General features: G+C 40.3%; 1 protein-coding gene across 1 annotated transcript in view; it reads left to right on the top strand.

Annotated features, from left to right (window-relative positions):
- Nucleotides 1-21223, top strand: part of MOV10L1 (Mov10 like RISC complex RNA helicase 1) — a 77794-nt gene that overhangs the window by 36941 nt on the left and 19630 nt on the right. The window contains exons 17-21 of the mRNA XM_056797573.1: nt 8380-8558; nt 9206-9352; nt 13876-13997; nt 16555-16654; nt 17808-17972. Coding sequence (XP_056653551.1) covers nt 8380-8558; nt 9206-9352; nt 13876-13997; nt 16555-16654; nt 17808-17972 — 713 coding nt within the window. The remainder of the gene's footprint in view (nt 1-8379; nt 8559-9205; nt 9353-13875; nt 13998-16554; nt 16655-17807; nt 17973-21223) is intronic.

The following is a 21223-nucleotide window of genomic DNA, read 5'->3' as shown; positions in this document are numbered from 1 at the left end:
ATATTTAGTGAACTCTTTGTGTCCATCTGAAATTTTGTTCTTTTGAGTTTTTTCTTTTTTTTTAACCTTCTGTCTTAGAATTGATGTTAAATATTAGTTCCAAGACAAAAAAGCAGTAAAGGCTAGGCAATGGGAGTTAAGGAACTTGCACAGGGACACACAACTAGGATGTGTCTGAGGCTAATTTTAAACCCAGGACCTTTCATCTCCAGGCCTGGAACTCTTCTTTTTTTTTTTTTTTAAACCCCTACCTTCCGTCTTGGAGTCAATACTGTGTATTGGCTCCAAGGCAGAAGAGTAATAAGGGCTAGGCAATGGGGGTCAAGTGACTTGCCCAGGGTCACACAGCTAGGAAGTGGCTGAGGCCGGATTTGAACGTAGGACCTCCCGTCTCCAGGCCTGGTTCTCAATCCACTGAGCTACCCAGCTGCCCCCCCCCCCCTGGAACTCTTCTAAGCCACCTACCTGCCCCAATTTTCTGTTCTTTAAGGATAAGCATTGCTCATTCTTTCCAATGACCCTTAAATAACATAGTCTTTAACTTCACAGGCTGATCACTCTTTTCTGTATCTACTTGTTTCTAACTCTTCTAAAATGTGGCACTCAGAATTAAACACAGGATTCCAAATGGGATCTGCTCAGGGCAAAGTACTAGTCAAATGACTGTGATCTTATTGGTGTGGATGTTCCCTCCAACAATGCAGATTCCACTCCAACTCCCCATACCTGCTTGCTGGTGGCCAGCCTCCCTCCTTTAAGAGAAGGATGTTAGGAGAACAGCACAGGTAGCACACTGCCAGCCCATTCCCACCATATGTGTCTTCCCCCACCCCCACCCCCATTTCTCTCTGCACCCAATGTCATACTCTGGCTTTCTTGGCTGGCACACCTCGGTGCTCTGACTAACCATCTAGTCCATTTAAAGTGGCCAGGTCTTTTTCACAAGACCTTTCGCAAGGTCTCTCCTGTCTTGTATTGTGCTCTTAGCTTTTTTTTTTCAAAGCCAAATACAGGATTTCACCTTTGTTCCTTTTAAATAGAACTTTTAAGCTTTGATTATGCCTTGTCCATCATAACTTAGTTATCCTCAAATTTGGTGAATGTGCCATTTATCCAAGTGATTGATCCAAATAGAATCTAGGCTAAAACCCATCATTAGAAAATGGCTTCTGTCTATTATCACACTGATCTGTTCACCTAACTCCTCCAGGCTAGATGTCTCTACCCTTTCCATGAGGAGGCGTGGATGAAGCCAAGATGGAGATAGCAGAGCCCCCTCATCAAGTGAGCACATCCAGGGCTAGAAGTTCTTACTTTTCCCTAAGGTGCTCGCCATTTGTGCGCTCTTGGCAGAGGAGAAACAAAAGGGATTTCTGCTATATCTTACCAGGGCTTGACTTGAATCTGTTTTTGGAAACCCAGACACTGAGTCATTTGGTGCCTTGCAGTCCCATTCCTTCCATCCAGAGTTTCTCAGAGATTGTTGACAGCAGTGGGGGTGGCTCAGCCTCAGGTTCTTTCAGTCCCTCATGTGATTTCTCTAGACCCAGTGACTCAAGTTCATTCAGAACAGCTAAGCTTAGCATCCACACACACCCCAGCTTCAACATTTGTCTTAGTTTCAATTATATCTTAGTCATTCTTCTATGTTTCCTTTCATTCTTCATAAAAATAAGATAAATGCTTTGCTAAAATCTAAGATCTAGATCTCTAGGTACCAGTTTAATCTCTCTGTCCAAAAAAGGTAATAGACTATTCTGGCAGAACCTTTCTGAAGCCTTGATGCCATTTGCTGATTACCACTTCCTTTTCTAGTAATTTATTAATCAACAGATTAATGATATTCTAGAATTTCTGAGGAATCAAAGTTAAGTTGACTGCTTATATTTTGTACAGTATGTGTAATATTTGCCTTCCTATAATTCATTGGTCTTCTACCTTATCTTTTTTTGGTAAATAAATATTTTATTTTTTCCCAACTACATGTTAAAGCAATATATTTTAAGATGTTAGATTTTATTTTATTTTCCCAATTATATGAAAGAAACTTTCCAACATTTTCCAAAGAATATTGAGTCTTGAATTCTCTCCCTTCCCCCCTAAATTCCATCCCCCTTGAGATGGTAAGCAACATCATATAGATTTTAAATGTGACATCATTTAAAACATTTTTCCATATTAATCCTTTTGTGGAAAAAATAAATAGAAAAAAAATTAAGAAAGTGAAAAAATATTGACTTTGATCTGGATTCAGACTTTTAGTTATTTTTCTCTGGAAGCAGATGGCATTATCATGAGTCCTTTGGGATAGTTTTAGATCATTGTATTGCTGAGAATAGCTGTAGTTCGTTGTAAAGATACATGTGATGTTCTCCTAGTTCTGCTTATTTCACTCTGTATAAGTTCATAAAAGTTTTTCCAGAATTTTCTGAGCTCCTCTTGCTTGTTATTTCTTATAGCACAATAGTATCTAATTATAATCATATACTAGAACTTACTCAGCCATTCCCCAATTGATGGGTATCCCCTAACTTTACAAATCTTTGCCCTGCTAAAAAGAGCTGCTTTAAATAATTTTTTCACATAGATCCTTTCACTTTTTGTTTTTGTTTTTTATCTCTTTGGTATACAAACCTAATAATGGTATTGCTGGGTCAAAGGGATATGTACTATTTTATAGCTTTTGGGCCTGGGTCTAAATTGCTCTTTGAATGAATCTATTCACAATCCCAACTTTCCCATATCCCCTCTAAGTTTTGTCATTTTCCTTTTCTGTCATAATATCCAATTTGATAGATGTGAGGTGGTACCTCAGAGTTGTTTTAAATTTTTTAATTAAATTTTAATTAATTCTCTAATTAATAGTGTTAGAGTATTTTTGCAAGTCTATAGAGAGCTTTAATTACTTTGTTCATATCCTTTGACCATTTATTGATTGGGAAATGACTTTTATTATCATATATTGAACTCATTTCTCTATGTATTTGAGGAATGAGGCCTTTATTAGAGAGACTTGTAAAAAATTTTTGCACCATTATGATTATACTGTGTATTACTCTCCATCCTTTTTACCCCTATTTAGTTTCTGACCTCTTCTTCACCCAGTTTGCCCTCTTTTCTATGTCTCATCCCTCATCTCTTATCCTCCTCCCCCCTACTTTCAGCAGCAGGAGATAGCTTTCTCTACCCAACTGATTGTGTATGTCCTTCCCTCATTGAGCCAGTTCTGATGAAAGTAAGTTTCACATGCTCCCTTCCCCATTTCCCCATCTTTCCCTCCTCTTTGAATGCTCTTTCATGCTCCTTTTATGTGGAATGATTTACCCCATTCTATTTTCCCCTTCCCCCTCCTCCCAATGCATTTCTTTCTCTTGCCTTAATTTAATTTAATTTTTTATATTATCCCATCATATTCCACTTACACCCTTGCCCTACACACACACACACACACACACACACACACACACACACACACACAATCACACAAACACTCCTATCTACCCTAATGACAAAGTTCTTTGGCATTCAAAGAATCATCTCCTCATGTAGGGATATACATGGTTTAATGTTATTGTTATGTCTTGATTTCTCTTTTCCTGTTAACTTTGTATGATTCTCTTGAGTCATATTTGAGAGTCAATTTTCCATTCAGCTCCAGTCTTCATCAAGAATGTTTGAAAATGCTCTATTTCATTGACCCATTTTTCCCCCTTAAGGATTATGCTTAGTTTTACTGGGTAAATGTTTCTTGGTTGAAGTCCTAACGCCTTTGCCCTTTGGAATATCATATTCCAGGCTCTCTGATTCCTTAATGTAGAAGCTTCTAAGTCTTGTGTTATCCTGACTATAACTCCATGATATTTGAATTTTTTCTTCTTGGCTATTTGCAGTATTTTCTCCTTGACCTGGAAGTTATCCTTTTGGGATTTCTTTCAGGATGTGAATGGTAGATTATTTCCATTTCTGTTTTGTCCTCTGGTTCTAGAACAGTGATGTTGAACCTTGTAGAGGAGCAGATGATGTCCTCAAGTACGTGTGGAGAGAGGGAGGGGAGAAGACCAGCCCTGCATCACTCTGGCTTTCTAGTAACAAACTCTGGTAAAGTCTGCTGGGGTGACAGCAGGCATTGCCCACAGAGGGGGCTCTGAATGCCCCCTCTGGTATGTGTACCATTGGTTTGCCACCACAGTTCTAGAGTATCAGGACAGTTTTCCTTGATAATTTCTTGAAAGATGATGTCCAAGTTCTTTTTTTGAACATAGCTTTCAGGTAGTCAAATAATTCTTAAATTATCTCTCCTAAATTTATTTTTTAGTTGGAGTTATTTTCCCCACGAGATATTTCACTTTTTTCCTATTTTTAAAATTCTTTTGACTTTGATTGTTTCTTGATGTTTCATGGAGTCATTAGCTTCTACTTGCCCAATTCTAATTTTTAGGACATGATTTTAAAAAATTTTTATTTATTCAATTTAGAACTTTATTCCTTGGTTACAAGAATCATATTCTTTCCCTCCCTCTCCTCCCACCACCCATCCCATAGCCAATGCGCAATTCCACTGAGTTTTACATGGTTTTCTTGAGTGAGCTTTTGTACCTCCTTTTCCATATGGCTAATTCTACTTTGTAAGAGTTCTTTTCCTCAGTGAATTTGTGTACCTCTTTTTCCAAAAGGCCAATCCTGCCTTTTAAGAAGTTTTTCTCATCAGTGCATTTTTGTATATCATTTTCCATTTGACTAATGCTATTTTTAAAGAAATTCTTCTCTTCTTTGGATTTTTGGACTTACTTTACCAATTGGCCTATTCTGTTTTTTAAGGTATTAATTTCTTTAGTATTTTTTGCACCTTCTTTACCAAACTATTGACTCTTTTTTCATAATTTTCCTATATCGCTCTCATTTCTTTTCTTAATCTTCCTTCTACCTTTCTTATTTGATTTTTAAAATTATTTTTGAGATCCTCCATTAATTCTTTTTGGGCTTGAGAACAATTGCTATTTTTCTTGAAGACTTTGGATACAGGAGTATTGACTTTGTTATCTTTTTCTGAGTTTGAATCCACCCTGTCACCAAAATAATTTTCTGTGTTGAGTTTCTTTTTTGATTGTTTGCTTATTTTCCTTCCTCTTTTTTTCCCTTTTAATTTAAAAAATGTTAAAATTGGGCTTTCTAACAGAGATGAAGGGAACATTGTTCCAAGCTTCAAGTTCTTTGTGGAGTTGCTTTCAGAACTGGCACTGAGAATCTATCTGTTTTCCATTCTTCCAAGGTGGTACAATATAAGGAAAGGTGTATTTAATACTTTCCTGGACTGTGTTCTGGTCTGTGAGTAATCCCAACCACTCCTTGAAACTGTGACCAGGGTCCTCTGTTCCTTTGTGGGTTCAAGTGCTAGTGTTTCCTAGTGCTCCTCCTCACCCTGTGACCATCCAGGACTGTGATCTGGTTCTACATATGGGCAGTGGGACAAGAGTCTTGCATTCAGAGCCAGCAAAGGGACCCCTATAATCTCCTTTTGAGAAGTTGTCCAACACCATTATCATCTGTGGCTGAGCATTCCAGAAGCTTTGGCTGTTGCTTCAGTTGCACCCAAGGCCTATTGCCTCAGTGAGGCCTGTCCTAGCATGCTGCACTCCACCTCTATCATGGTGTACTAGATCCCCTGTGCCAAACCTTCTAAGTTGTTTTGGGCTGAAAAATTACTTTGCTTTGTCTTTTTGTGGGTTATGCTGCTCTAGAATTCATTTTGAGGCATTATATCATTGCTTTTTGGAGGATAATTCAGTAAAAATCAGATGGGGCCCTGTATCTTCTCTGCCATCATGGTTCTGCCCCCTATAAAAACAATTAATATTAATTTTCAAAGTTTTGAGTCCCAAAATTCTTTCCCCTCTTTCTCCAAGATGGTAAGCATTTTGATATGTTACAAATTAAATATCTTGCAAAACATTTCCAAATTGGTCATGTGATGGAGACAACATTCCCCTCCCCCCAAAATATAAAGAAAACAAAGTGAAAAACAGAATGCTTCAATTTACATTCAGACTTTATTTCTCTGGAGGCAGATAGCATTTTTCATCATGAGTCCTTCAGAATTGTCTTGAATCCTTATATATAGCCAAGTCATTCACAGTTGTTCTTATAATATTACTATCCTTGCATACCATGTTCTACTGGGTTCACTCACTTCACTCCATATCAGTTCATGTAGGTCTTCCTAGGTTTTTCTGAAATATTCCTGCTTCTTGTAAATTTTGAGAGCCCAATCCATCATGTCCCTTCTTTTCTTCTGTGCTTCAGATAACACTGGCAGTAGTTGAGGAATCCCAACCACTCACTCTTTCAGTCTTGGGTCTTTCAGTACCCAAGGATGTAGTTAGTTTGGGCCAGGTGAGCAGATCGAGGGCAGCTCAGAGAGTGCCCTCTTAACTCTCTGATTATTTGTAGTGGGTTTTAACTCCCCATTTGAGCCATTTTTTGTTCTGTCTTTTCAGTCCAAGGTCATTCTTCTCTGCAGAAAAGAGAAGCAAGATACTAGTTAAGTCATATTACCTCACCTCATTCATCTGTTCCCATCCATCCTGAGAAGGGGTCTTGGCCCTTCTTTAATTCTCCTCTTTTCCACAACATGTCTTTTTTCAGTCCCTCCCCTCATCAGCCTCAGATTGATCTTTGTATTCCTGATACCATTCTTACAGTACCACCCCATGCCACCGCCACTTTTGTATTCCTCCTTTATTTCTTGCTCTTGTCCCCTTTCTCTCTTTTAAAAACCTCAGTTGGTACACTCTATATTCATTACAGCCTCTTCAGTTCCATCCTCACGGAAATAATTTCCCTTTTGTGTCTTCAGAATTTTGTGTTGAGAGTTTCCCATCCAGACCATGATTTCCTGGCTCTGAGCAGACACTCTTTGAATTTTAGTCCTAGGAGTCCTATCTTCTTAGAAGTTTTTCTCTTCTCTCTCACCAACTCCTTACGAATTTTCCTCCAAAGTTTTCATCCTTTCTACCTGTTCTACAATCAGACCCAGAATAGAATTTCCTTTTGTTGGTTGCTGTAGCTACTCAGCATTTGGAAATGAAAGAGTTCCAACAGATACCTAGATGTCTATATGATGAAAGCCACCCATCACTACGCATCATGCCTCTTCACCCAGGGCTCTCTTCATTTGGTTTGGGTATTCCTTAAGTGCCCCTTATTGTTCCCCACCGTGATTCTCTCACACCTGCTTTTTAAATACTACCCCACCCAAAATTTTTAGCTCTAGATTATGCATCTTGTAAATAAGGTAGCTGCATCTTGAGACATTTACAAACCCATCATCCCACCAAGTCTCAGCAGTTCTTATGAGTTGCTCACCAACTCATCCTACTCATTTATGTATAGATACTTAAGGATTTTACTACCAACTCCTTTCTTGAGTTTGAGCTCCTGTGAGCTTGCAGTTGAGGATGACTAAGGATGTGAATCGAGGGGACCATGCCCTCTGGGATACAGCAGGAAAGATAATGATGATGGGTCCTTTTTTGGACATGCTGAGTTTCTGGCATCTGTGTTCTAGAGACACCTCTTGAGCTGAACATACCTCTTGTCCAGTCAATCTGCTGAGATGAGAACTGTTCCCTTGACCTCCCAACAGTCTCAGTGGGGAATGTCAGGGCATCTGAGTACCTGTCACTGATCTCTCTATGGCATTGGCCCATCTCCTCTTCCAATCATATGTCTACAGTAATTTTTTTTGCCACTTTCCTAAGGAGACAACATTGAATGGATATACAGGATTTTTTAATGTTAAAAATGAAGTGGTGATACTTTACTGGAAAACTCTGTTGTTTGGACTGTGTGGAAACTTTCTCCTTTACACTTGGTCAAAAAACCTCCTACATCTGTAACTTGTTAGAGAATCCATGAGTAATTACCCAGAACTTGGTATAGCATCTGGCACATAGTAGGGGTGCAGCAAAGGGTTATTGAGCGATTGTCTGAGGCACATGTTTCTTAGTAAGCTTTGTTAACTAATCACTAGTCTTCCTTCAGGGCCTTTCAACTTCCCCCCACAGGCCTCTCTTACCCCATCTGGGAGCATAGATGGAGGGAATTAATGCATTATATCCTTACTGCTCTAAAGTAGTCTCATCTTGCTCCTGTAACTGGGCAGGGCAGAGTAGCACAGGGCCAGGCCACTTCACCACTTGTTCTAGACCTTCCCTGGGTCTTGGCAATTTCTCATGTCATCAGTGAAGACATTTTCAGCACAGTAATATTCTCTGTTAAAATGGGTGATGCTATACTTCTAAATAAGATTATGGAGGGTGAAACTGTATTCAATTGTTTGCCCTCTATATGAAACTTTGTGTTTGTGCCTTGAGTACACAGTGAATGGAGTACAAGCCTCTAAATCGAAGGAGAGTGAATTTTTCAACCCAGTTCTAAATGAAAAGCAGAAACTAGCAGTTAGAAGAATCTTAAGTGGGGACTGTCGGCCAATCCCATACATTCTTTTTGGACCTCCGGGAACTGGAAAGACAGTGACCATAATAGAAGCTGTTTTACAGGTAATTATCTAGAGCTCTAGCCATAATTTGTTGCTTACTCCTATGAGTCATGAGGCAGGCCCATTACCTTCCTGGGAATTATTGTCCATTAAGGACATAGACATAGCATTCAGTAAGTAACCTGTGGGGTTATTTGACAGCATTTAAGGATCATATTTTCAGCCTTTAGAAGTTGCTTCATTTTCAGGAAGCAAACCAATTGTAGGGTAGCAGAAGTTTACCTGTAGAAGAAATGCTACTTAAAATTAGACTTGGCCATTGTCACCAGACTGCAAAAATGTCAGGTATATGAATCTACATTTATACAATTTTAATCAGATCATTGAATCCATCAAACTTTCTCCCAAAGGTACTTTTGAACCTCATCCCATAGTTCTGTGCTATGGCAGGGCAGGTGTTTTCATTTTAGTTTGAGACAGAGATATAGGAAGATTAAGGTACTTTTCCAAGGAGATAGAACAATCAAGTAATGAAAAAAGACTAGAGAATAGGTTTTTCCTTCCGAATCTGATTGCAGGCTCTTCCCATCTTTACATCACTTATGTCCAGTCTTATTTTTATGAATTATTGTTTTGTGGTGGTTTAAAAAAAATATCTGGTGGTGCTGTGATTTCCATGTCTCTTTGATCTTTTTATCTATGACACAGATTCATTCTACTTTACCAGACAGTAGGATTCTGGTCTGCGCCCCATCCAACAGTGCCACCGACCTCGTTTGTATGCGACTACATGAGAGCAAAGTGCTTGCCCCGGGTGCCATGGTGAGAGTGAACGCTACCTGCAGATTCGAGGAGGTGATTTTTCATAGCTCATGAAATTTAATCCATCTCTCCCTCCCCTGACAATGAGTCCACAAATAAGAAATGCTATTTATCATAGACTTCTCAGCTAAGTGTGCATGCATTTTGTACTTGAACCCTGCAGAAATAACTCCTGTTTCACAAAAGTCTTCAACCAAAGAACCTCCTAAGGCTCCCCATTGCCTGCCTCCTTTTCATACTCTGAGGTTTCCATAATGTTACCCCAGGCTACATTCCTAGTCTTCTCTCTCCCCGCATCCCTACAACTTCACTTTTATTCTTGCCAATCGTTTGAACCGCTTACTATTTCTTCCATCCACAAGCCTCCTCTTCAGTGCCCAAGCTCCCTGCTTCCACCACTATAGCTTCTGCCATCATGTGAGGCTATTCCAGTGCTTCCCTTTTTTGACCTTCCCCAAAGGAAAATATTTCCTTCAGTCCCTCAGGAGTCAGTAATATATAGTGATGCCTCTTGTGCCTCATGTACTTGTAACCCCATGTACCCCATGCCACCACCCATTGAAAGGAAAGCTTTTTAGGGGCAAGATAAAAGGGAAAAGAATACAGACAACTGAAGAGGATTAGTTGGATATCAGCCAAAAACTTAGTGGTTGAGGAGTTCAGCTCCATTCAGCAAACAACAGGCCTCAGGGAGCTTAAGAAATTCCTTTGGAGTATTTGTTTCTTTTTTTTCTTTTTTTTTAAACCCTTACCTTCTGTCTTGGAGTCTATACTGTGTATTGGCTTCAAGGCAGAAGAGTGGTAAGGGCTAGGCAATGGGGGTCAAGTGACTTGCCCAGGATCACACAGCTGGGAAGTGTCTGAGGCCAGATTTTAACCCAGGACCTCCCGTCTCTAGGCCTGGCTCTCAATCCACTGAGCTACCCAGCTGCCCCCTGGAGTATTTGTGTCTTGAACCATTGATGATATCTTTATGTTTCCTTTAGGAACTAAGACGTAAGAATTGAGGAATAACATGGGGGTGTGGGAATCTGATATTCCGAACAGAGGGACCGTGAGCTAGGGTTCCAGCTTGCACCTCTCATAACTTTCATTTAGGACAGGCCATGGGGTGAGTTAGCAAGGCCTGGATTGTAGCTTTTCTAGGACAGGAACCTAATAGATCTCTGGCAGTGACACCCACTTGGCTTTTTCCCAACCTCCTAGAAGGTGGCCCCAATGCCATAGACTCCAGAACCTTGGCAGGCATGCTGTATGTCTGCATAGAGCACCAGAATAGTACCATATAGCACAAAATAATAATGATAGTAGTAATAACAGCTGGCATGCATAAAGCACTTTAAAGTTTGCAAAATGCTTTGCAAATATTATCTCATTTGATCCTCATAACAGCCTTTGGAGGCAGGGGTTTTTATACAGATAAGGAGACTGAGACAAATAAGAGGTTAAGTGACTTACCTGTGGTTGCATTGATAAGAGTGTCTGAGGCCAGAGTTGAACTCTGGGCTTTCTGAATCCATGTATATTATTCCCCCATATGGTCCCCATATGAGCTTCCCTGAGTTGAAGGTCACCCAGGATGCTCATTTCCTCCAAAGTCATGGTTCATGAGCTATCCCTGATATACTTATTTCCATTATCCAGCCAGAGGACAGAATCAGTTCAGAGCAAAGCAGTTTATTAAAATAGCATAGTAAGAAAAGTAGTCAGAGAACATTTCCTCCCCTAAACCTGGGACACACTCAAATACAGCTATCAGTGGGAAAGTTGGCTGCACCCAGGGAAGGTGGGCACGGAGGAAATGTAAATGGCCAGGGCCCAGGAATGAAGAGGAAACTCCTGCCTCTCTTGTCATTCCCCTCTTTCCACTTGAAATTCTCCCTGCTGGTCATTGCTCTACAAAGCATATAATATTGAGCATCTCTCTCTCTCCTTCTAGTTTCTGGCTTCAGTTGGAGTTCTCAGCAGAGTTGCTCCCTCCTCCTCATGAGAGGAGTGGTCTTAGCTTAGAGCCAAAGGCTTAAGCTTCTGGGGCTTTTAGGTAAGCAGGCCCTTCACTCTTCCTTGTCAGACTAGCTTAAAACCCTGTCTACTTTTCATCCCATAAGGACAGGGAGGCCTGTGAGCTCCCAGTCATTTGGATTGTTGGATTTTTCTTCCCAGAAAGAGATTTATCTACAGGGCCTAAGGCCTTTGGGATCATAAACAAGCCACCCAAATGAGTAGAACATAGACATCTTTCTTTGATGTCTGCTCATTAGGAAAATTTTCTTTGCCCCAAATCTCCATAGGATTTTGAGTGAAAATAACCTTTAAATTCTTGCTTAATTCCTGGAACAGAGGTCCTGTTCCCTAAACCCATTTCAGGTGGACCCTCCGGCAATCCCAAACTCTTTAGTTCACCTGAAAATAAAAGGGAGGAAGAAAGAACAAAATCTTCCCAAATAACATTATATGAGATCTCTGCCTCTTCCCTTTGTTCCAGATTCCTGGCTTTTTGTGTTTTCTGGACAATGATAAGCCCCAAATTTTGGGCTCTCCAACAAAGATTTTTAGCTTTCTTTGGGAAGCAGATCTTATTTGGCCATCAAGGTGATAAAATGTTGGTATTTATTTCCTATGGGGAAGTTGTGGAATCTCCATCCCTGGATTTCTTTGAGAAACCACATATTGTATGTAGATGATTCAAACATTCAGTGAAGATGTCATGTATGCCTGGTGCCCAGGGTAACACTTAAGAGCCCTCACCCCCAAGCACCTTCTTCTCAAAACAAAATAGAAAGAGCCAGTTCAAGTCAGCAGTTCTACAGCCCATCTGATGAAGACAATCCTCACTGAGGTTACTAGTCACAGTTCCCATTCAGACAACTCCATGCACAGCTCGGCTGCCTACTTGTGGCTTGAGGAGAGCCTGGGCCAGCTTTGTAGACACAAGGTGGTTCCTGCTGGGTTGCAACACTGTTCGAGTGAGTTGTCTGGGGAGGAGGAAAGTTTCCTTTTAACCAGTGGCATGGAAGTCAGGAGTTTTCCCTGGTGCACAGAGATTGATTTTCCTTATTTCCTTTGCTAGTCTGATTGTTTAAATGTCCTTTACTTTAAGATACATCGATCAGGTGGTATAGTAGAGTACTAGGGAGGAAATCAAGAAACCTGAGTTCAAACCCTGCCTCATCTACACCATCTGGGAGCCCCTAATAGTGCCTACCCACCAGCCTTATTATGAGGATCATGGCTAGAACGGGCCTTGTAAACCTCCAAGTGCTAAAGAAATGCTAACTATTATGATAATGGTGATTTGATGAATGAATGGTGATGATAATGGATTGATTTGACAAAAGAAACATGGGGTTTGGGGGTTGAAGTACATCTTGATCTAAAGAATACTTTGAAGCTTATTATAGTGTTTAAGAGGAGCCATGGGGGGGGGGTTACAGCAAGAGATGCCACTTCTGCCTCTGTGTCAAGTCATGACAGCTGCTCTCAGGTGGGGATTGAAGGAAGGACACTAGCCAGGGAGGGCCCAGGATGATGTGATGCTCAAAAAGAGATGTTGGGGGTGGAGGTGGGTTTGGTGATTTCATCCATTCCAGGGAGTTCCTTCGCCATCGCTGTGAGTGATTCAGCCCTTGTCTCTCTACCAAATTCTAATCCCATACCACCCACCGTCTTTCAGTGTCACAAATAGACATTTCAACCAGTGCCAGTCAGCAGGTGTTTAGTAAGTTTTTACTGTATGCTGGGCACTTTACTCACATGGTGGCCCCTGCTGTCGGGAGCTTACATTTTAATAGGGGACTGAAACACAATAAGGTGGGAGAAACAGGGCAAGGAAAGACCCGGGGAAATGGGTTTGGCATCCTGGAAATGAGTCCTAGAAAGGAGGGAAATATCATGGAGGCTTCTCAAAGCTCAGCAGGTCCTTGAGAGAATTCAACATTAACCCCTTTGCAAACCTCTTTTTTTCTGCATTTCACTTGCTTGGCTCCTTTCAGTCTTCCCTGTTCAGTTCATCCACCATCAGCTCCCACCCATCTTTCCAATCCTCATCATTAAACAGTGCCAGGTACTGAGCTGAACTCTGGGTATACAAAAAGGGACAAAATACTGTCCTCGCCTTTGGGGAGACAACATGCAAACGTGTATACAGAGCAAGCTACATACAGAGTAAATAGGAAATTATTAACAGAGATGAAGAGGGCTCAGGGAAGGCTTCGTGTGGAAGAGGGGATTCTAGGTGAAACTTGAAGGAAGCCAGGGATGTCACTGCGGGAGCTGAGGAGAGTATAATGGACATGGGGGCGGGCCAGAGCAAAAGCTGGAGACTAGGGTCATGGGATCAGAAAATTCAGTGGAGATGGGTGTAAGAAATCAGGAGGGGGGTCACATGGTGAAGGAGCTCCCATTGCACTAGTCCTGCTAGCTCTGTTTCCCACATATCTTCCTCCACTACTGGCACACATGGGCTAGAAAGAGTCAGCCAGACAGTGTCTGAATAAAATGAGTAATGGTTTACAGAAAGCCTGCTTTACGTGTGTGTTTTGTTTTGTTTTTCACAGACTATCAGTGATACTGTCAGACTCTACTGCAAAGATGGGGAAGATGTCTGGAAGGCATCTCGATACAGAATAATCATTACTACCTGTAGTAGCTCTGGACTGTTCTACCAGATTGGAGTGAGGTATCTAAGATGTGTTATCATCTTGTGGGGGAATCTGATCCCAAGGCATCAAGAGACACTCCCTCCATGTGAGAAAAGGGCAGTAAGAGAAGCAAGGCCCATGCTAGTTGTGGGAACACAAAAGGACAAAACAATCTGGCCTGCAGCTCATTTGGAGTCTTCTGCTTTCCATGTGGCACTGCGGGAGCCATCCTACAGTAGATGGTCACTTTGGCTTCCTTATCCTTCTTAGCAGTGCCCTGTTTGTCCTTCCTTCTACCAGCATTCCCACCCTCCTCTTAGCATTTAACTAATAGACTTATCGCTGAGAAGGTCCATGCATGGGAATGTCAGGATAGCCCACTTCTCACATGTACTCCCCCCGCCAAAACACCAAAGAGTATCAGACCAAATAACAATGAAGAAATACAAAGAAGTGTTAAAGTAGGTGTCTTCATCTAGCCCAGTTGAAAGAGTTGTAGAGAATAAATAACTTAGAAGAAAAAGTGTTTCAATCTATCCAGATGCTAGGAACAGTTATCTAGTAGTTAACCGAAAAAAAAGTTTTACTTAGAGCATGGCAAAGAAAATCTCTAGGGATACTCCAGCACTCACCTGGGATAGACATACTCCTCATCCCCCATCTCCCTAAAGACATCCCCCTTAGGGAACCAGGAGGCCACAGCAAATGAGATATTTCTACTGCCTCAGTTTTTAGGCAGAGTCAGATGGAAACCCTCAGAGGTGCCTTGAATCATCCTGGGTAGTACTGGTCAACAGGTGTGTCAGCCAGTTGCTTCAGATGATGCAGAATGTGAGGCATCTGTATCTGTGCCTAAGGCATCCTTGTCTAGGACAATGGTGGTGAACCCTTTAGAGATTCAGTGCCCAAACTGCAACCCTCATGCTGCATGTGAGCCCCCCACTTTACCCAGACAGGAGAGGAAGAAAGCACTCCCATTGGGCTGCTGGCCAGAAGGGTGGGTGATGGTAGAAAGTCCTCAAACATGTGTAGAGATGGGGAAGGGAGCAGTCCCCTTGGGCACACTTCAGCATGTGTGCTATAGGTTTACCAATACAGGTCCAGGTCATGCCCTGAGGTTCCTGCTGATTCTCCAGCTCCACTGGAATCACTTGGCCTCTGGAGACCCACTGTCAGCCTAGGGTTTTTAGCATTTGTTCTGTTCATTTTCCCCTTTTAAAAAAAATTATGATCACTTAGAGGCAGTGAAAATGAAAATATTTTGTTTTTATGGTTCTGGGTCTTCTCTGCTTTTTGTTTTTTTGTACTAGCAAGAAAGTAGTGATACTCAAAAGGTTACTAAACTGGCACATACCCCAAAGAGATCAAAGAATAATGGAAGAGAACTATACATATGACTATATTTGTAACAGAATTTTAGTAACAAAGAATTGAAAATTAATCAGGGGGGCAGGCTGTCATTCAAGGAATATCTGAACAAATTATAGCAATCCTTGTGATAGAACAGTATCATGTCTTAAGGAATCATGAAAAAAGATAGACTCAGAAATTTGGAAAGACCTGCTTGAAGTGATGCAGAGGAAAGAGGGCAGAAGCAGAGGGCAGTTTATTCAGAGATTGCAGCACTTGTATAGAGAAATAATGTAGAAAGAATTAATTGTGATTAATGCAAGAGCTAGAAATGCTAGAAGACCTAGGAAGAAACACACACTACTGCACTTCTGACAGAGAAGATGAACTCAAGGGGCAGAATGAGCCACAGACTCTGGTTATCGCCAGTGATTTGTTTTGATTGCAGATTGATCTCAGGAGGACTTGGGGGAGGTTTGTCTTGAATTTGGAGTAGGAGAATGAGGTGATGTTGGAAAGTGTTTTGTAAATGCACAAGAGAGAACAAATAGAAGGGAATCAGCAACAACAACAAGCAAGACTGCTTGTGGAACTTGCATTATAGAGGTTCACCATTCCATATATAATTCTCTTTTCTTCTTTGCATATGGAAATTACTCTTTTTAAAGTGTTAACTAAGAAGTTAACTACCACTGAGAAGTTATTTTCCACCTTCAAGAATTTCCCATTAAAATTATTGAGTGGAATGATAAATTGAGGGTGTCAAACATCTGAAATTTTATAGTTGGCAATTTGTATCATGAGACTAGACAGAATTAAAAAATCATTTCCATCTGTAAATCCTATGAAGTATTTATTTTGGAATGCAGAGTATTTTTTCCTTTTTACTGATTACTGAGAACAAGGTTCTCTTCCTCCTCTCCAAAATTTGAGGTTTCAAGTTGTGGAAGGTGATAGATATGCAGAGACAGTGCATGTCTTGGCTTTCCTTAAATATCTCTGTGACAAGGAGTAACTGGGGGCTTAGTGGGAGATGGTAAAACTTTATTTGGTTACTTCTCTCTGTGCTTCCTAAAGACCCCTCCAAAAAGACTGCTGGTATAGTCCAACAGTTCCTATTTCCCTGGCTGGAATTTGGCTGAATCTGATATTTTTTTTCAGTCTGTCGCCAAACAGTGATTGCCTCAGCTTCTGTGACAGCTTGGGATCTCAGGAGTTTGATGGCAAGCATGTCTCTCTTTTTAGAATTGGACATTTCACACATGTTTTTGTGGATGAAGCAGGACAAGCAAGTGAGCCAGAATGCCTCATTCCTCTGGGTTTGGTCTCTGAAGTTAATGGCCAGGTAAGGTGCATTGGGAGGATTTGTTGATGTTTAGAAAGAAAATTGTCCCAAGACATGGCATTATTTTTTGGTCAACCAATACTCTGAAATGTTGTAGGCAACTGTCAGCATAACTTTGCTTTCTTAATGTTCTAGAATTATCACAGTAACTAGTGCTATCCTCAAGCAATTTATAAATTTTTAGTATCCCTATATCATTCTCTTTTTTAAGCCTATACCTTCTATTTTGGAATCAATATCATATATTGGTTCCAAAGCAGACAAATGGTAACAGCTAGGCAAGGGAGAATAAGTGACTTGCCCAGGGTCACACAGCTAGGAAGTGTCTAAGGCTAGATTTGAACCCAGGACCTCCCATCTCTAGGCCTGGCTCTCAATCCACTGAGCCACCTAGTTGTCCCCTATCATTCATTTTTTAAAGAAGATAATTGGTGGTAGTAGTAATGATCCATGATGGTATTGAAGAGTGAGTGTCACTGAACACAGAAATTTCCTTAGTTGGTGAATATACTGGTCCTCAGGAGTTCCCTGTGACTGTTTAGAAGCTTGCTTCTTACCCACTTCAGGTCAGCCTGAAGTCTTTACAAATTCCTTAAGGCTACCAGCCTGTTGATGGCAACTGTCCTGTCATCTGCCTTCTTCACATATTTCTTCAGCCTTCACAGAATCCTCATTTGGGCTCAAGGAGCCATCACTGAAGTGTCAGTCAGTTATCTGAACCCATTTCAGGGAGGCATGTGCCCTTAGGACATCCCTTAATGTTCAGCAAGGCTCATGCTGCACCCCCTGGGGTGAGCCCCTTCTCTCATCAGCTTTCCATAGGCTTCTGGGTCAGTTTGGCATGGGGCCCCCATTCTCCAGGCCTTTGTCTGTCAGGACATCACCAAGCCATGACACCTAAGCAGCAGAGAGTAGACGATTTTTTCCTCCATAGTTCTGATGTTTTAAAAAGACCTTTGCCTTGGCCCAGGGTTTCTGCTCTGGGCCGGGCTCTGCCACTCCCCAGGTGTTCTCCTGGGGCTTGTTAGCCATGCCATGCTCTGTGACTAAAGAGATGTGCATGCAGCAAGGGGGGTCACTGCCTTCCATGGCTGCCCCCCTCAACCCACAGAAAGATGAAGGAGCTGTTTCTGACACTGTTTCTGTGCTTCAGATTGTGCTTGCTGGAGATCCCATGCAGCTCGGCCCAGTCATCAAGTCCCGGCTAGCTCTGGCGTATGGATTAAACGTGTCCATGTTGGAAAGACTCATGTCCCGGCCCTTGTATCTGAGAGATGAGAATGCTTTTGGGGCTTGTGGATCTTACAATCCTTTGTTGGTGAGTTAAGCACTGCTTTTGTCTCTAAGATCTTCTTACCTGAAACTCTTTTGCAAAGAATTCTGAAGGTGGTGGCTGGATAGAGCACTGGCCATGCACAGAGGCTTCAATGCAGCCTCAAATACTTCTAGCTGGGTAACACTGAGCCAGCTTGTGAACCTCAGTTTCCTTATCTGCCAAATGAGCTTCATAGTAGCACCCACCTCTTAGGTGTCATTTGTACAAACAAAGAACTGTTTCATGTCACCTCCCTTCACATGGTGGCATGTTCCACAAGGCAGGGCATACAAAGTTACTTATGATGGAGCTGTTATTAAATAGGAAAAAGAAAATATTCCTTTCTTCTCCACCCTCTCTGCCACCTGAGACAGTCCATTGTGGCCCCTAGGAAAACCAGCCTCTATATCCTATATAGCAGCCTAGCACAAAGGAAGGCCTAGAAGCAAGCAGTGACCCACCTGACCCTTCGCTTCTCCATTCTCTCTTGCATTAGAAGTATTTGATGTCACCTAATTCACTACAGTGTAGCTGAGCTTTTATTCAGTGAGTCCTTGTAAGTCCTTTGGCAGGAGTGGAAGTAGGATGTTGAACGAATGAGAAAATACCTCAGATACAATATAAAGTGATTGAGAAGCTCTGTGGGATGTGCTATAATAGAATTTTAATTGACTACTCTAAATGGACATTTTATTTATTTCCGTTAAACTGAAAATTTGAGATGTTTAAATCTGATATTTTAGTAATATACATATAGACCTCTTCCAGTCAATGAAAAGATCAAATAGATAACAAAAATGTGTTATCTAACGATATGGGCTTTGTTTGCATAGCAGAGTATTTTAAAGTAGTGCTTATTCTGTAGATAGCAGTGAGGAGATGAGGGGAGAGTGAGGAAAGGACACAAAGGATCATGGGTAGGACCTGCTTCTACCCTCCAAAAGTTAGAATCCACTGGAAGTGATAATAAGGTATTCAGAACTATCGGTGGCAGATGGATGAGAAGGGGTGGAAATAAGGGAACCAGTGCCCTCTGCTGTTAAAATTGTCATCCCTGAACCCAGAAACAATACTTCTTTCAGATTTCCTAGTTTAAAAAATAGGAACAGTTACTGAGGGCCAGAGCCCAGGGACCAGCACATTTTCTAGCCTTTTCTGGCTCATACATTATGTGATGCTTAGGCTTGTCCTTGTCCAGGATTCTCCCATGGAGAATGAGTATAGAAAGCTAGTCAGTATACAGCATGGCCCAGGCAGGGAATAACTATTCATTTCCTATACAGAAAAGAATTTTGGGGGGTTACTTTTTAAATTTTAAGTTGCCTCCCTCCCTCCCCACCCTGCACTGAAGAAGGCCACTTTTGACACAGATATATAAAACTGAAGTACTACGCACTACTTGGCAGTTCTTTCTTCGGAGATGGATAGCATCTTCCTTCATAGCTATGTATAGTTGATTTGCATATCTATAATACTCACAATAGCTTAGATATTCAGTTATTGTTCAAACAATATTGCTGTTACTCTGACATGCTTTCTCTTGGTTCTACTTGTTTCACTCATTTCATGCAAATCATTCCATGTTTTTCTGAAATCAACCTGCTCATTATTTCTGACAGCACAGTAGTATTCCATCATAATTATGTACCATATAGCCATTCCCAAACTGGTGTACATCTCCTCAATTTCCACTTCCTTGCCACCACAAAGAGCTGCTATAACTATTCTAGAACATAACGGTTCTTTTCCTTCTTCCCTGAAAATGTTGAGAAAAAGACCTAATAGTAGAATTGCTGGGTCAAAGAGTACACGCAGTTTTAGAACTCTTTGGGCATAATTCCAGATTGCTCTTCAAAATAATTGGATCAGTTCACAGTTCCACCTACAATTTATTAGAAAAGTCTAGTATCTACTTCTTAGCCAGTACCAGATAGTTTTGATAATTACTGCCTGGTTTTAGCTAGATGTTTCTTATCATTTTAAGGAAAAATCCATTTATACCTATGCTTTAAAGTGATTTTAATAGGAGTGAGCACTGTATTTTGTCAAAAGCTTTTTCTGCATCTGTGAAAATATTTATGATTGTTGTTACTTTTCTTATTGCTACTATAATCAATTGTATCAATAGTTTTCCTTACATTAAACCATTCCTACATTTCTGGCTATAAGTCCCTCTTGGTGACAATATTACAATATTTGTGCCATATTGTTTTAGTTGGGATTTTATTGAGGTTTTTCACATGCTTCATTAGTGAAATTGGTCTATAATTTTCTGGGTTTTTTGCACTTTCTTGTTTAGTATCAACATCATATTTATTTCATAAAAAGTTCGGTAGGACTCCTTTGCCTATTATTCCAAATAATTTATTTGATATTGGAATTAATTAATCTTTAAATGTTAGGAAGAATTCACTTGTAAATCCATCTGATCCTGATGCCTTTTTCTTATGAAGCCACTATTTGACCTGTTCAATTTCTTTTTCCAAGATAGGTTTATTTAGATATTCTATTTCCTCTTCCAATAATCTAAGCAGTTTATAGTTTTGTAAGTATTCTTCCATTTCATTTAAATTATTAAACTTATTGGCATATAATTGGGCAGAATAACTCCTAAAAATTTATTTCATCTTCATTAGTGATATATTCACCCTTTTTCAATGTTGATCCTACTGTTTTGGATTTCTTTTCTTTTTTTCAGCATTTATTTTTTTGATTTTTTAATAAAACCAACTTGTATTATTTTTAATTTAGTGGTTTTCTTACACTCATTTTTATTAATCTCACCGTAATTTTTAGAATTTGATGTTTAATTGTGAATTTTTAATTTGTTCTTTTCCTAGATTTTTAATTGCTACCCAATTAATCATCTGTTCCTTTATTTTATTGATGGAAGCAGATAAACATTTTCCTTGGATTACTGCTTTTGCTGCATTCCATAGGTTTTGATATATTATCTCATTTTCTTTAATAAAATTGTTTTATTATTCTGTGGTGTCCTATGAAGTTTCTCCTTGCCCAATTCCAATTTTTACAGTTATTTTCTTCCATAAGTTTTTGGATTTATTTTTCCAATTGATTGACTTTTTTCATAATTTTGTTGCATTACTCTCATTTTTTCTAATTTTTTTAAATCAACCTCTCTAACTTTATTGTTAAACTTCTTTTTAAGCTCTTAATTCTTTTTGGCCTTGTGACCATTTTACATTTTCTTTGATGCTTTTTAAACAAGTAGCTGTTTTGACTTCATTATCTTT

The sequence above is a fragment of the Monodelphis domestica genome, chromosome 5 (assembly GCF_027887165.1).
Source record: "Monodelphis domestica isolate mMonDom1 chromosome 5, mMonDom1.pri, whole genome shotgun sequence".
NCBI classification, from domain to species: Eukaryota; Metazoa; Chordata; class Mammalia; order Didelphimorphia; family Didelphidae; genus Monodelphis; species Monodelphis domestica.
The sequence above is the reverse complement of the archived record's forward strand: the minus strand, read 5'-3'. Positions and strand labels throughout refer to the sequence as shown.